Genomic DNA, 14,861 nt, shown 5'->3' with positions numbered 1-14,861 from the left:
AATTCACTGTATTTTTCAATAATTTCATATTCCGTGCAAATGCAGTAAACAATTATAATTTTTGCCATAATCATGCAGACCTACCATAAGACCATAATATTACTAAATTAAACTTATTCAAAAACTAAAGGAAACAAATGTGTTTGTGTTTTCCTCTATATTTCTATTTCTAAAAAATGGTGAGTCTTGAGATTAACTGTTGGGTTGATAACGTTTGGAAACCCCTGATATACAATACACAAGCAAGATTTATTAAGTATGCATTGGAAACAAATGGAAGAAAGTCTTTTAGTACTTAGATCATGTCTATTGCTAAATAACGTAGGCTAAGGTAGGCCTACATTGTGTTAAAAAAGAAACATCATGGATATACTTTTGAAACTACTTTTTTCAAATAAACTAATGAGTTTTGCATCAAATAGATGTTTGTTCCTCTCGCAATAAACGATGAATAATGACTATTCATAGAAAATTCATCTATGACTTGGATAAAAAAATACGTTTTGTAAATTCTTTTCCTTTTAGAGGCCAGCCCGTTTGTATTAAGACGCGCTCAAGTTTATTTAAAATATAATAGACGCGCGGCAGGCAAGCGCACTCAAAAGACGCGCTCAAGTTTATTTAAAATATAGACGCGTGGCCGGGGAGCGCACTCAAAAGACGCGCTCAAGTTTATTTAAAATAAAATAGACGCGCGGCCGGCAAGCGCACTCAAAAGACGCGCTCAAGTTTATTTAAAATATAGACGCGTGGCCGGCAAGCGCACTCAAAAGACGCGCTCAAGTTTATTTAAAATATAGACGCGTTGCCGGGGAGCGCACTCAAAAGACGCGCTCAAGTTTATTTAAAATATAATAGACGCGCGGCCGGCAAGCGCACTCAAAAGACGCCCTCAAGTTTATTTAAAATATAGACGCGTTGCCGGGGAGCGCACTCAAAAGACGCGCTCAAGTTTATTTAAAATATAATAGACGCGCGGCCGGCAAGCGCACTCAAAAGACGCGCTCAAGTTTATTTAAAATAGACGCGCGGCCGGCAAGCGCACTCAAAAGACGCGCTCAAGTTTATTTTAAATAGACGCACGGCCGGCAAGCGCACTCAATATAGACGCGTCTGAAACAAAACTTGTGTTCAAGTAAGCGCTTTGAAAACCAGAAGACAGCGGCACGTCCTGCGTTTCCCATGCGTTTTAGATGTCAATGAACCCTAATGCAAGAATTCTTCCAATAAGTGGTCGGGACTCGGGACACAATCAACTTGTGCATAAAGCGGCGGGGACATCTCTCACCCGCAAATACGCGTCATCCCGGTGGCATGACAACACCGGCCCTCGTGGCCAAAAAAAACAGACTGGCCCACCGGGAATCCTCCCGGTTCTCCCTATGGCCAATCCGGGCCTGTGTATATATGTTTCAAACAACTTAAGGGTCTGTAAATGATGACAGAATTTTCAATGTTGTGTAAACTATCCCTTTAAATCAATAAAAACATGAGTCATTGAATCATCAAGGGCATGACTCATTAAATCATTAAAACATGATTTATTTAATCCATAAAAACATAAATCACTAAAGCGTCGACTTATTAGTAATAATAATAATACCTTTTATTTAAACCATGAATAATACTATAGAAATCAATCAATAAAGAATTGTTTATCATTATATTTTCCCAATTCTGCCACAAGAGATACTCCAAAGTAAAAAGTCAATGCTAGAGCCCCCACTTCAAAAAAGCAGTGAAATTAGTGCATTGCAGCAAAGGGAACAGTATGGGAGAGCGAGAATGCGAGATACATAAGAAAGTGATTCACACTTGATAGAATCATGGCACACACTTTTAGATGAAGCTACTGAGAAAATATAGGTCACACATCTCCAGTGACTGCTTCACTTAGTACCAGTACCAGAGAGAGAGAGAAAGAGAGAGCGAGATGGAAAGACATGCAATCCATGACACCATGAAGAGGAAATGAAGCTAACATGAATTCTGCTCTGACCGGGAAGAAGACGCTAGGAGCGTTTCTTTAAAAAACTCAGGTGCAGTACAGAAGTTTAGACGTTTTCACATTCGTTTTTTTTCACTATGTTGTCTCAGACGATGACATCTTTGTCCTGTAGCGGCCACTGTTGCTTCACTATGGGTTCGAACGAGGGGCAAACTTCCGATCTCTCTAATGAAGCCAATACGGAAGTGACATAAACTGCAATTTATTGACTGACCGCTAGAGGCTGGCTCCAGAAGGGAGTAAATTTCAAAAGACCTCCATGTTAAAATGGCCAACTTTACAGTAGAAAATAATACGTCTATAGCCTGGTACAAATTTTTTTTTTTGGTCTGTATAGCTAATTTAAAAACTCATCCGTTTAAATTATATTAAGCGTTAAAGTTCTGCATAATTAAGGGCGTGGCCACTTGAGTGACGGTTGAACAGCCACTGCTGTCACTAGAGTCGAGCTAGGCGGGCGTGGTTTCAGCAACCAGTCACCTCAGCTCTTCCTATGTCCCGCCTTTTTATCCATTTTCGTATATCTGCAAGTGATGCGAGTGACGCGCAACCAAGATGGCGACGGCAGACACCGCCTACTTTAAGCTTCAAAAACGATCTTCAGAAACCTATGGGTGACGTCACGGACACTACATCAATCTTTTTTTACAGTCTATGGTTTCGAAGGGGAGGGGTGAGCTCTGGGCTGAGTCATTGGTTGCAATTTACAGTCTCACCCCTAGATGTTGCTAAATGTCCCACATTGCACCTTTAACTGGTTGTGTATTAAACACCACAGGATATATACAATTGGACACAAATCAGTTCTGGTATTTTGAGCATCACTGAATGGAGTTCACTCGTTGCCATGGACATGCAGCATAAGGGGCTGGACACACCAAAACTTTTAAACGCGGCTGAAAATGCCTTGAGGACGGCGAATGCCAGCTGTTTTACAGCTGAACGCTTTGGTAGCTCTGATACGCCAGCTGTGAGACGATTGCTTGTCCCGCCCCTCCTCCACGTTGATTGGACCGTCGCGTGAGAACTGACATTGACAAGCGGAGCTTTTCATTCAAAGTTGAACATTTTTCAACTCTCAGCGCTGAGCGTGGGAAAACCGCCGGGCGCCGGTTTTCAGCGCGGAAGAAAACCGCTAGCTGCTAGCTTATTTGAAAAATGCCGAGCTTCCATTGAAAACAATTGAAAACATGCGCCGGCCACGGGGATAAAAGTTTTGGTGTGCACAACCCCTAAGCCAGTTTCTTACGTAGTCCACAAACGTATCAATCAACTCTTCAATGATCTCTATATTAGATTTTTTATAGCTGTCAAATTATATCACACACTGTTACATTGAAACAGCAAGCTTCTACTTTGAAGTGTAATGAGCATCGTAATGACATCAGACAATTACATTGATGCATTTGGCAGATGCTTTTATCCAAAGTGACTTACAGTGGTTTACATTTTTTATCAGTATATAAGTTTCCTGGGTTTGAACTCATGACCTTTTGTGCTGGTAATGCAAACCTCTACCAATAAGCTACAGAGGAGCACAGATCATGCATATATACTGTAGGAGACAAGGCATCTTATTATTTCATAGACCAAAAGTTAAATCGAGTTACCTATATCATTTAGTGAATTATTAATGATGTCCGTATCATGACACACATCTTCATCAACCTATTCCTGTTGACAGATACATTTAAATAGAATAGAAATTTAGTTAACCTATGTACACTATGTAATGAAAATAACTAGCACTAGGACCATGCGACCCAGTAAAACAGGTCCCCCATGCAATGTTGCTGTGCGGAGAGGAGGTGTGTTGAGTCATCAAGATGATAACCTGAACTGTCACTACAGAGAGCAGACAGCAAAAAAAGAGGATGCACAAAAAGTTGCAAAAGAGAGAGAATTAAAATGAGTAAGCGTTTGTTTGTGTATTGTGAGGGTCACCAAGCTTTCAGTCTGTAATGATGCTTTGGTTCCCTTTAAGATGCTAAGCGATGACACATCAGGGTATTGGGCCAAGACAAGAATATAACAGGCTGGTCAGGCCTGTATGGCCAGGTGGTTATATTTCCATTGCATTTCTGAATGTATTATTCGATTTAAAAGTGTTTTTTTTAAATCACTTAAGTTTCAGGAACCATAATATCATATAGACGAAGAGTGGGCTCGTTTGATTTAGCAACCACCCAGAACAACCTAGCAACCACCCAGAGAACCAATAACCACTTCAGATACTTTACAGATCCAATTTATACCTGATATTACGATGCATTTTGGTTGATCAGATCATCATAATTGGACGACACTAAATACAGGTCTAAAGTAGGCGACATCTAAGCCATTTTGAGCTTTTCCACTTTTCAGAGTCGAAAAGGCTTTCGAATGTGGTCAAATGTGTTCAAAAAGACACAAAAGGCTGCCTTCTCTCCGCCTAATGATCTAATTTTTTATGTACCGAGCACCAGTGGCACCTCGTGACTGCTCTTCCGAGGGGCGCAAATTCAAAATAAGTGTTTGGAGTGTCATGTGTGTTGCTCGTGTTTTCAAAATATCTGTTTGTTGCGTCATGTGAACATCATGTGTTTTGCCGAAATAAGTGCCTGCTGCAGATGCGTCAAAACCGTTTATGATAAAAGAGACGCTCACTTAAGGGCGATTTATAGTCGTGCGTAGGTCCTACGGCGTAGCAGCGACAGCGTAGGTTCCGCGTCGGTTTTCATTTATACTTGTGCGTCGCCGTCCGCGTCGACGTGCAAACACACGCGAAACCGCTGGTTGGCAGTAATCACGCGTGTAACCACAGAAGCAGCAGAAGTCATCACAGAAGAAGAAGCTAAGCAAGTAAACCCACAAACGAAGAAGAAATAGCAACTTGTTGTGTATAATTTGAGAAGACCAGCAATGATGGAAGTAAATAAACAGCGACTTATGTTTCAGTTTGAGTTAAATCACTCCTCAACTTGGCTCATCTTTGTTTTCACCGTCTCAAACGGAAATACCTATGACGCAGTTTTTTTACCTGACGGGAGGGGTTCTGGTGGACCAATCACAGCGCTTACGGTCCGCGTAGAGCCAACGCGCTGTTAGAAATTTTGTGAGGTGCGCGTCAGGCAACGCAGAGCTACGCACAGGCTACGGATAGCCTACGCCGTAGCTACGCCGTAGGACCTACGCACGACTATAAATCGCCCTTTACACAAAATACACGCAAGACACTCCCTTAACACTAAACTCTGATTACGCATGAGATTATGCGAGTATCTGGCAAACACAAGCGTCTCTTTTATCATAAACCCTTTAGACGCGTCTGCAGCAGGCACTTATATTGACAAGACACGTGATGCACATAGATCACTCAACGCGCCGAACACATATTTTGAAATTACGAACCACACACATAATGGGCTACATACATGTTGGACGAACTTCGCATCGTGCGCCCTCATAAAAAGAAGTCACCGGCCGTCACAGCAGAGCACAATGTTTCTACATCAGTCCTGACTTCTAGTGCGAATCCAGTTTTCAGTGTGATATTTAGGCTACCATTACTATAACGAAAGCGTCTACTCTCTGCCTTTTTCATTTTTGTTTCATTTTGCGGGCGTGTATAAGTTGCGTGAGCTTATTTCGTAAATTGCTCTGAAATATCTGAGAACGCCCTGACATATACATGTACAAAACGTTGCGCAGCATGTTTACTATCAACACAAGCAACGAAACTCTGCCTTAATATTACTTAAAGGAACAGTATGTAAGAAATGTATATCAATTAATCATAAAATGGCCCTGATATGTCACTAGACATTAAGAAATCATTTTCATTTCAAATCCTTATATCACTGACAACAGTGGTCCGGCCAGGATATTGTCATTTAACAAGTGGAGTTGCAGCCCTCAACTGATGTTTATGTTGTCATGTTGTGTATTGGCCACCAGTTGTGTGATTGCATTACCAGTTTTAGCCACAAGTTTTGTGATAGCAGTACCAGTTTTGGCCACAGTCCTACATACTGTTCCTTTAAATCCGTAATTTCTCCTACTCATGTTTTAACGACTCACCCATAGACCATCCCTTCAAAGTTCTCAGGAAGAAGCGGTCGAAAGTGGACTAAAGAGACGGAATAACATCAAGTGTGAATGGGAATGCGTTTCTCTCATTCACTTGTGATCCGATTGACTAAAACACAACTTAATACCAGGTGTAAATAGGGTCACATAACTACACAATGGCAACCACAAACAACACCCTAGCATCTAAAATTGCAAGTACTACATTTTTTTGAAAACCCTACAAATCTAACTGTACTTATTTTAGTTATCTGAAGGTACGTGTATGGTCATCATACAAAATCCTATATGGTAGCATTGATTATAAATGCCCCATAAATTATATTACTAATAATGGTCCTTCCACATAGTAAACATTGAAAGATATCCTGAAATCATGTTCTGCTGGACATTTCACAAGACTTTTTTAAGATGTAAAATAAATCTTTGGTGTCTCCAGAGTACATATGTGAAGTTTTAGGTAAAAATACCATATAGATAATTTATTATAATATATTATGTTAAAATTGCCACTTTGTAGGTGTGAGCAAAAATGTGCCGTTTTTGATTGTGTCCTGTTAAATGCAAATGAGCTGATCTCTGCACTAAATGGCAGTGTCGTGGTTGGATAGTGCAGATTAAATCACAGGGGGAACCAAATTTCATGCTTGTAAAGACCAGTTTACCAAAACTAAGTAACTGGGTTGATCTTTTTCACATTTTCTATGTTGATACAAGCACCGAGGCCCGATTATAGCACTTAAACATGGAAAAAGTCACATTTTCATGATATGTCCAATGCACCATCAGATGGGCTTCTTTTGCTGTACCTCTCCCCATGTAAGGCCGTAAACATAACATGCACTTCCTGGTTAATACAATCATAATTTAATGTTGTTTACTCTAAGCCTTGTTTTGGTGTGCTGTTCTTTCTGACACAGATTAAATGCTGACTGCTTAAAACCATTTGAGACACATAGTATGTGCTCAAGAGGATAAATGGCTTATTAGGATGCTGTAATTCTGCATTAGATAGAAGACATAATGCAGGTGCTTTAAGCGAGGTACATTACAGTTAAGCAAGCTTTGGGAGTTGCAATCTATTTATATATATATATATATATATATATATATATATAAGAGGTCGAAAAGCTGAAAATGCTCATGTGAGGCCTATTCTGCAGAGCATAGATCAGGTAAACAGAACCACCATAATCCATACTTAAAGACATCTAGGCTAAGCATGCAAACTTGCAGATCATATGTTTCTCAACAATTCCTAATATGAGGCTCAAGGTGAGTGCTCTAGATATGGCATTTGGGAATAATCTCAAATATTTCCAAAAAGCCTTCGTGACACGGCCACGCGCCGGTTTAGGAATCTATTAGGACAACAAGCATGCATAATATGCTAAATGTGCAGAGATTTAAAACCTTGCAGTGTATCTTTGCAGATATATTACGATGTCAGTTAAAGACCCTGCCTCTGCTTCAACGCGAGCCCCTTCCCCCCTCAGAAGGGGCGAGCGCGAGACACCGACGCACGCGACATCACCAAACCATCAACTACTGTGTCAAATGAATCACGGGACCATTTTAATAAACCTGAAAATGACAGCCTGTGAAATGACAGATGCACTTAAATTGTATATCAAGGGTAGGGTACTTTTATTAGTGGTATTGCATGACACACCACCAAATAGGTAGGTGTGGACCCAGATGTGCATTTTGTACACTGCACACACAAGATTATCCAATATGTTCCATTCTTGAATATTGCACATAATCTGTTGCTTTTGCATATTGCACAGAAAGCACGATAGATTAAACGAACCCATCAAAAATTAACTCACCTCTGCGAAGAAGGTCTCCATCTTCGCTTAAAAAAGGCTGCAGGAGGACGCTGTCCGGTGTCCAGCTGATCAATCACAAAAATGCAGAGAGTTTAAGAAACGTTTGACAAGATGTATGTCTGTTATGCAGATGCCTTCCATTCACGAACGTGTATGAAACACGGGGCACTGCATTCCTGTGTGACCTGGCAAACCGTGTAGCGAAAGAAACGACAGATGGTATAAAAAAATGAAACGGCCAGGTGTTTCGTTTCTGTATATTTCTCGATAATAAATCAAAATCCACAGTCCACGCGCGTGCCGCGCTAACTCCGGTATCCGGACGAGAGCGAATGAGCCCGTGTCCGCACGCGCGTCTCCGGTGGGGCGGCGCACCGCGCGTAAAGACGGCCCCTCAAGTTCGCGCTTTTACCGTGAATACCTGAGGTAGATCGAGAGAAAATACGCCTTCATGACATACAGTGTCTGCAAGACTATAAAATCAAAGCTTATTGCCTATAGAAAATCGAGCATCGAGTTATTCTGATGCTAGTCGACCTCAAGCCTTGTTGACACATAAAACCAATATGTTATGGCTTACAATACAGTGAAGTGGACTACATAAATACCATCTTATTAATGTTAAATCTGGTTGTGTGGGTTTGTGGTACTGCCACGCATGCCCCTCAGATGAGTTTCCATGGTAGCGCTAGCGACACATATTTCTGCATCCTCCACGCACAGCTGGTGTGATGATGGAGTGCAGTGGGTGGGGTAGAGATGATAACTCATCAATACAAATCTGCATGTTTAGAGAGATAAAGGTGTCACTGCGTCTGAAATCCAAATATTTGCAAACAACTTTATAAATGTGAAATAAATTATGCGTATGTGAGTTTGGTCACTTTGAACATGCAAATCAAAACAGGTGGAAAAGGAATTAAACAATTAAACTCTTATCTCTCAAAGCTTGACAGAAAACTGTAATCCTGATGCAGCACAGTTAAGGTATTAGTGATCGACCTAATCTCTAGATTAGCATTTTGAAGAACTATGAACGTCTCAAGGGTTAATAAATAATGAAGTAAAAAACAACTAATAGTTTCTTTTTTTGCACCCGTCTTAATTATTTTCAAAGATATTTTCAAATAGTATCACTAATGGTATGACTTTTTAAGGTCATCATTAATTTTTGAAGGGTTATACCAATTAATTTAGCAACCTGACATTATGTCATGCTATTAAAGGTCAAATTATTTAAAATGTGAGTCAGTACACTCTCAGAAAAAAGGTATGAAAGTTGTCACTGGGACGGTAGCTTTTAAAGGGATAGTTCGGCCAAAAATGATATTAATGATATTACCCATGATTTACTCACCCCGAAGCCATCCGAGATGGCTATGTCCATCATTTTTCAGACTAACACATTTTCAGTTATTTAAAGGGATAGTTCACCCAAAAATGAAAATTCTGTCATCATTTACTCACTCTCATGTTGTTACAAACCTATATAAATTTCTTTGTTCTGAGGAATACAAAGGAAGATATTTTGAGAAATGTTTGTAACCAAACCGTTCGTGGACCCCATTTACTTCCATAGTATTCTTTTTTCCTACTATTGAAATCAGTGGGGTCCACAAACGGTTTGTTTACAAACATTTCTCAAAGTATCTTCCTTTGTATTCCTCAGAACAAAGAAATTTATGTGGGTTTGTAATAACATGAGAGCGAGTAAATAATGACAGAATTTTCATTTTTGGGTGAACTATCCCTTTAAGAGAATGTTTTAGATCTTTCAGTTAATCAAATGTGAAGTTATGGGGTCCATGTCCTTCAAGTCCAAAAAATGTGCATCCATCCTTCACAAAATAAATCCAAACGCTCCACGATGATAAACAAAGGCCTTCTGAGGGTAATTAGTGTAGAAATATCCACATTTAAAACTTTATAGTCGCGTCCGCATTTAGGATGAGAGCTTACGCAGCTTACGGAGGTTACTCTGCTGCTGCTCTGTGCCCCCGCCCTCCGAATTTGTCACACGTCACTAAGACAAGTGCGTACACTATGCTAATACTCTCTCCTGAATACAGAGGAGTCTAAGATGGTGGCGTTGCCGGAAGCTAGTTATTTTCTTTTATAAAGTTTTTAATGTGGACATTTCTACAACAACACTGCACGGATTACCCTTAGAAGACCTTTGTTTATCATCCTGGAGCCGTTTGGAATTCTTTGGGGAAGGATATGTGCAAATTTTTTGGACTTGAAGTACGTGGACCCCGTAACTTTACTGTTTAGCAGCTGAAAGATATAAGACATTTTCTAAACTAACTGAAAATGTGTTCGTCTGAAAAATGCGGGACATATGCATCTCGGACGGCTTCAGGGTGAGTAAATCATGGGTTTAATATCATTTTTGGCTGAACTATCCCTTTAAAGGCGCAGTGTGTAATTTTTAGCAGCATCCAATGGTGAGGTTGCGAATTGCAACCAACGGCTCATTCCACTGCTCACCCCTCACTTTTGAGACGCATAGAGAAGATATAGTAGCCGCCACCGGAAAAAAACATGTAATTGATGGAGACAACTTAGTAAAAAAAGTTTGTCTTTTAAGGGCTTCTGTAGAAACATGGCGGCACAAAATGGCAACTTCCACGTAAGGGGACCCTCTGTGTATGTAGATAAAAAACATTCTAAGGTAATAAAAACATAACGTTTCATTATAAAAAGGTCTTTATACACCCCTGATAATATAGTTTTGTATATTATTTTGCATTTCTGTCAAGAGGTCCTTCTAAAAATTACACACTGCACCTTTAAAAATATGTACCACGAAGGTATCAATGTGTACCTTAGGCTTAGAGGTACCAATATGCACCATTTAGGTACAAAAGTGTACTTTTTGAAAAGGTACTGCGCCAGGGACAACTTTTATAACGTCTTGTAGCTTTTTTCTGAGAGTGTAGGGTCTACAAGGGTCCTGTCTTTGTTCAGTAAATTTTTGCTTTTATTGTCACATAAAAAGAAAATGCTTACTCCTCTTTTTTTTTATAATATTAGCATTAAATAATGATAATTAATCATTTTAAATAGTCTTACCACAAACACACACATTTGAATTTTATAACTTTGTATTTATTCATCTTTCTGCATCTGAAGGTAAAATATCAGGGCAAATGTATCACTTTACAGAAATATGTAAACAAATACACCTTTTCAGATTTCTTCTTTTTCTCATAATAAATATATCAGCTATACTGTTAGTGACATCACATGAACTTAAAGGTGACATAGAATGATTAAACGAATAATAGAATAATTTTAATTAAAATAAAAATTTTGGTTGGGTCTGTAATGCAATAGAAGCTTCCTAAAAACCTCTCTCAGAAAGCTATATTAAATTTTAGATGAAATGCCAGCACTTGACACTGATTGGCTGCCTTTGCTGCCACTCAAAAGAATGTAAACTTCGCCACAAATTATTTTGAAGGGAGGGAATTAAATGAGAGTGGAGGGGCAGTGAGATGCATTTTACCAAATATGTATCCGTTGTTCAGATTGGGCCATTTTCTGGCGGACATTTCTAAAGGAGGAATTTCTATGAGACAGAGATGTTAAGAGCGTCTAGCAGTTTTTTTCATTCTCTGTCACTTTTAACTTCTTAATATTGAATGATTTTCTTTGCAACAAAGAACCAAAATAACATTTCTGTTTATCTATTTAACTATAACTAAAACTACCCATGTTCTTTTGTCCTCCAGATGGTAAGATTACAGTGGCCCAGCTGTGGTTTACCCTACCCAAGTGTGAGCCTCCCCTGTCTGGGCCCCTCTATTGTGTGGCCCCTGCCTGTCACTGTATGGAGGCCCTGGAGGTTTTAGGGGCCTCTCCCAGTCAGCGGTCTGGCCTGCAGCATAACACCCGGATTGCAGCCGCCTCTTTGTCTCCTCAAGTCTTTTATCCCCTGCCTCCTGTTGTGGGACACGGGCCAGGGTCACACCACAGTAACAGAGCCTCACGTTCAGAGGAAGCCTGTATCTTTTGTTCCATCCTGCTGAATGGGGCTGGACTATTTTTAAGTGTGGTGGGCTGTTACATATGGTTCCCCCTTCGCTGTCATCACTCTCCTACTGTGACATCTTAATACAGGATGAAAAGAAAAGAAGTTAATAAGTCACCTGATGCTTTGTTTTCAACAAGCCCATGTTTCATTATGCCCATGAGGTGCCCTAAAACAGTAAAACAAGAAACACATACACTGGAAGGTCCCCAGACTCAGAGAAAACTGCAACACATAGACAGCAACAGTCGTATGGACAATCTGGACATAGGAATCAAATGTCATTTTAATGTGCTATCAATTGGAGGGTGATGTCATTGTGTGGCATTTAATGGATAGATGAGAAGAATTTGATATGCTATATGACAAGCCCTGAGGTAGGACTATCATCATTTCAACCATTTTTGTGCAATATGAGGATGCATTTGGACTGTGTGAATAACAGGTTATGCAACTTTTAGAATTATGCAGCAAAGATTTTTTTGATCTTTGAAATGGCACATATAGAAATGGCTTTTTAATACACATTTTATTATATTTAGAATGCTAAATTTATTTACGGACCACTTGGAAATACATTAATTTTGAAGAACGCTCTTTCATAAGCTCAAGAATATTTTAATCCAAAACATGTTGGAATTCTTTTGCTATCAAAACTGTATTGGATTTTTTCCATCTTTTTAAATTCCAATTAAACATCCTGTGCACTCATTCTGTGCACTCACTTATTTTTTAACCAAGCACTGGGTCAAAAAGGGACAAACTTAACCTGTGTGTTGAAATTTAACCTATGCTGGGATGTTTTAACGTAAAATACTGGGCTGCTTTAACCCGCTGTTTGGTCAAATATAAACATTTTCTGGGTCAATTTTACTCAACAGTTGCAATTGTCCCCAACACTGGGTTTAAAATAACCCAGCATTTCTTAGAGCGTAAGGTGCAGCCATTTCTGACTTGAATTCTAACATGAAGAAGAGCTCCTGAAAGTGAAGAAAGAAAGACAAAGAAGATAATCATAACAATTTACCATCATTGACAAGCTATGTAACCATGGATGCCATGTTTCCATGACAATAAAATATGCTGTTGATTAACTTTAAAGGGATAGTTCACAAAAAATTAAAATTCTGTCATTATTTACTGATGTTGCTCCAAACCTGTAGAAATGTCTTTGTTCTGCTGAACACAAATGATATTTTGAATTTAATTTGAAACCAAACTGATCTGGGGCACCATTGACTTCCATAGTATTATTTTTTTTCTTTAAGGCAGTGGTGCCCCAGATCTGCTTGGTTCCAAAAATTCTTCAAAATATATTAATTTGTACTAAACTTTATACAGGTTTGAAACAACTTGTGGGTAAGCAAATGATGACAGAATAGTCATTTTTGAGTTAACTATCCCTTTAAGCATGGTATATTATCCATAATGGACCAGGGATTGTCCCTAAGTGGGAACTTTTTAGGTGAGACTTTCCCTTTTTAAGAATCCATAAAAATTCAACAACAATGTACATGTACAAACTCACATTTTAATTTCATGAAACTTATTTTTTATTTAAAATCATTTAATTTTCTTCTTTGTGCTCTCTCCTCCTGCATTCTTACATTTCAGGGCTGAAGTTGTATCTGTGCCCAGAAGCCTGTCGGTACTCTTCTTGTCATTGGGTGAGAAACAAACAGATCATTATCAATCAAAGGCAGTAGCCAATAGCCATTACTATAAATCCTTCGAATACTGTGAATTAACAGATACTTCAAGTCAAACAAACACTGTAAAAAAATCAAACACTGTAAAAACAAACACTGTTAAAAAAATAGCTGTAATTATGCCGTTGGTTGCCAGTAACTTACTGTAGAAGATGAAAATGAAAATGTTTGATGTTCATTTAACTTTGAACAAACTGTTGCCAGTAAATAACATAAATGTAAAATCTACAGTAGTTACTGGCACCAGCTGCCAGTAATACCGAGTAATACTGTAATTTCTACAGAATTTTTGGTAACCATTTTTTTGGTAACCTTTTTTTTAACCATTTTAAATCCACAGACCTAAAAACTCTTTCAGTATTGATCTTGGATTAATCAATAGCCATTACTGGACCAGACAGCCACGAGAATGTAGTTAAGTGGTTGGAGTTGTGTCTGGAAATACAATATAATGGGGCTGCGATAGACATGGGTGAGGGTGTTTTATGATCTCAGACATCATTGTCATTGATCATCATGTTGAATTTGCAAAAAATCTGACAGCGTTATTATATTGGTACACATTTATTCCTCCAGCAGATGCGTTCTTCTCATTTACATTTATATGCTTTTATTCAAAGCGGCTTATGAGAGATTGTTTATTAAATGTGCGCAATGTTTGCTTATTTAGAGATACACAATTATGTAAACTACATGCTAAAGAGATTAAAGGTGCAGTGTGTAACTTTTATAAGGATCTTTTGACAGAAATGCAATATAAAATACATAACTATGTTTTCAGTGGTGTATAAAGACCTTTTACTATGAACCGTTATGTTTTTATTACCTTAGAAGAGACGTTTTTATCTACATACACCGAGGGTCCCCTTACATGGAAGTCGCCATCTTGTGAAGCCCTTAACGGACAAACTTTTTTTATCAAGTTGTCTCCGAAGATGACATGCTTGTCTGGTGGCGGCTACCGTAGGTTCTCTATGCGTTTCGGTGAACAGTGGACTGAAACGTTGGTTGAAATTTATAACCTCACCACTAGATGCCACTAAAATGTACATACTGCACCATGTGGCTTTTTACAATAGTTTCTTTCTACATTATGTGCATGTTTTGATATTATATACAAAGCCAGAAGGAAAGATCATACATGAATATATTTACGTGATGTGTGAACAGAGACTTATGCAACTGTTATCAACTTTATCATACTATTA

At 38.9% G+C, this 14,861-nt stretch overlaps 1 protein-coding gene across 1 annotated transcript in view; it reads right to left on the bottom strand.

Annotated features, from left to right (window-relative positions):
* Nucleotides 1-8,486, bottom strand: part of myo10l1 (myosin X, like 1) — a 75,339-nt gene extending 66,853 nt beyond the window's left edge. Inside the window, exon 1 of the mRNA XM_055213074.2 lies at nucleotides 7,909-8,486. Coding sequence (XP_055069049.2) covers nucleotides 7,909-7,929 — 21 coding nt within the window. The 5' untranslated portion in view covers nucleotides 7,930-8,486. The remainder of the gene's footprint in view (nucleotides 1-7,908) is intronic.
* Nucleotides 8,487-14,861: the final 6,375 nt, after the last annotated feature.

Source organism: Misgurnus anguillicaudatus, chromosome 8 (assembly GCF_027580225.2).
Source record: "Misgurnus anguillicaudatus chromosome 8, ASM2758022v2, whole genome shotgun sequence".
NCBI lineage: Eukaryota > Metazoa > Chordata > Actinopteri > Cypriniformes > Cobitidae > Misgurnus > Misgurnus anguillicaudatus.
This window is presented reverse-complemented; position numbering and strand designations above follow the sequence as displayed.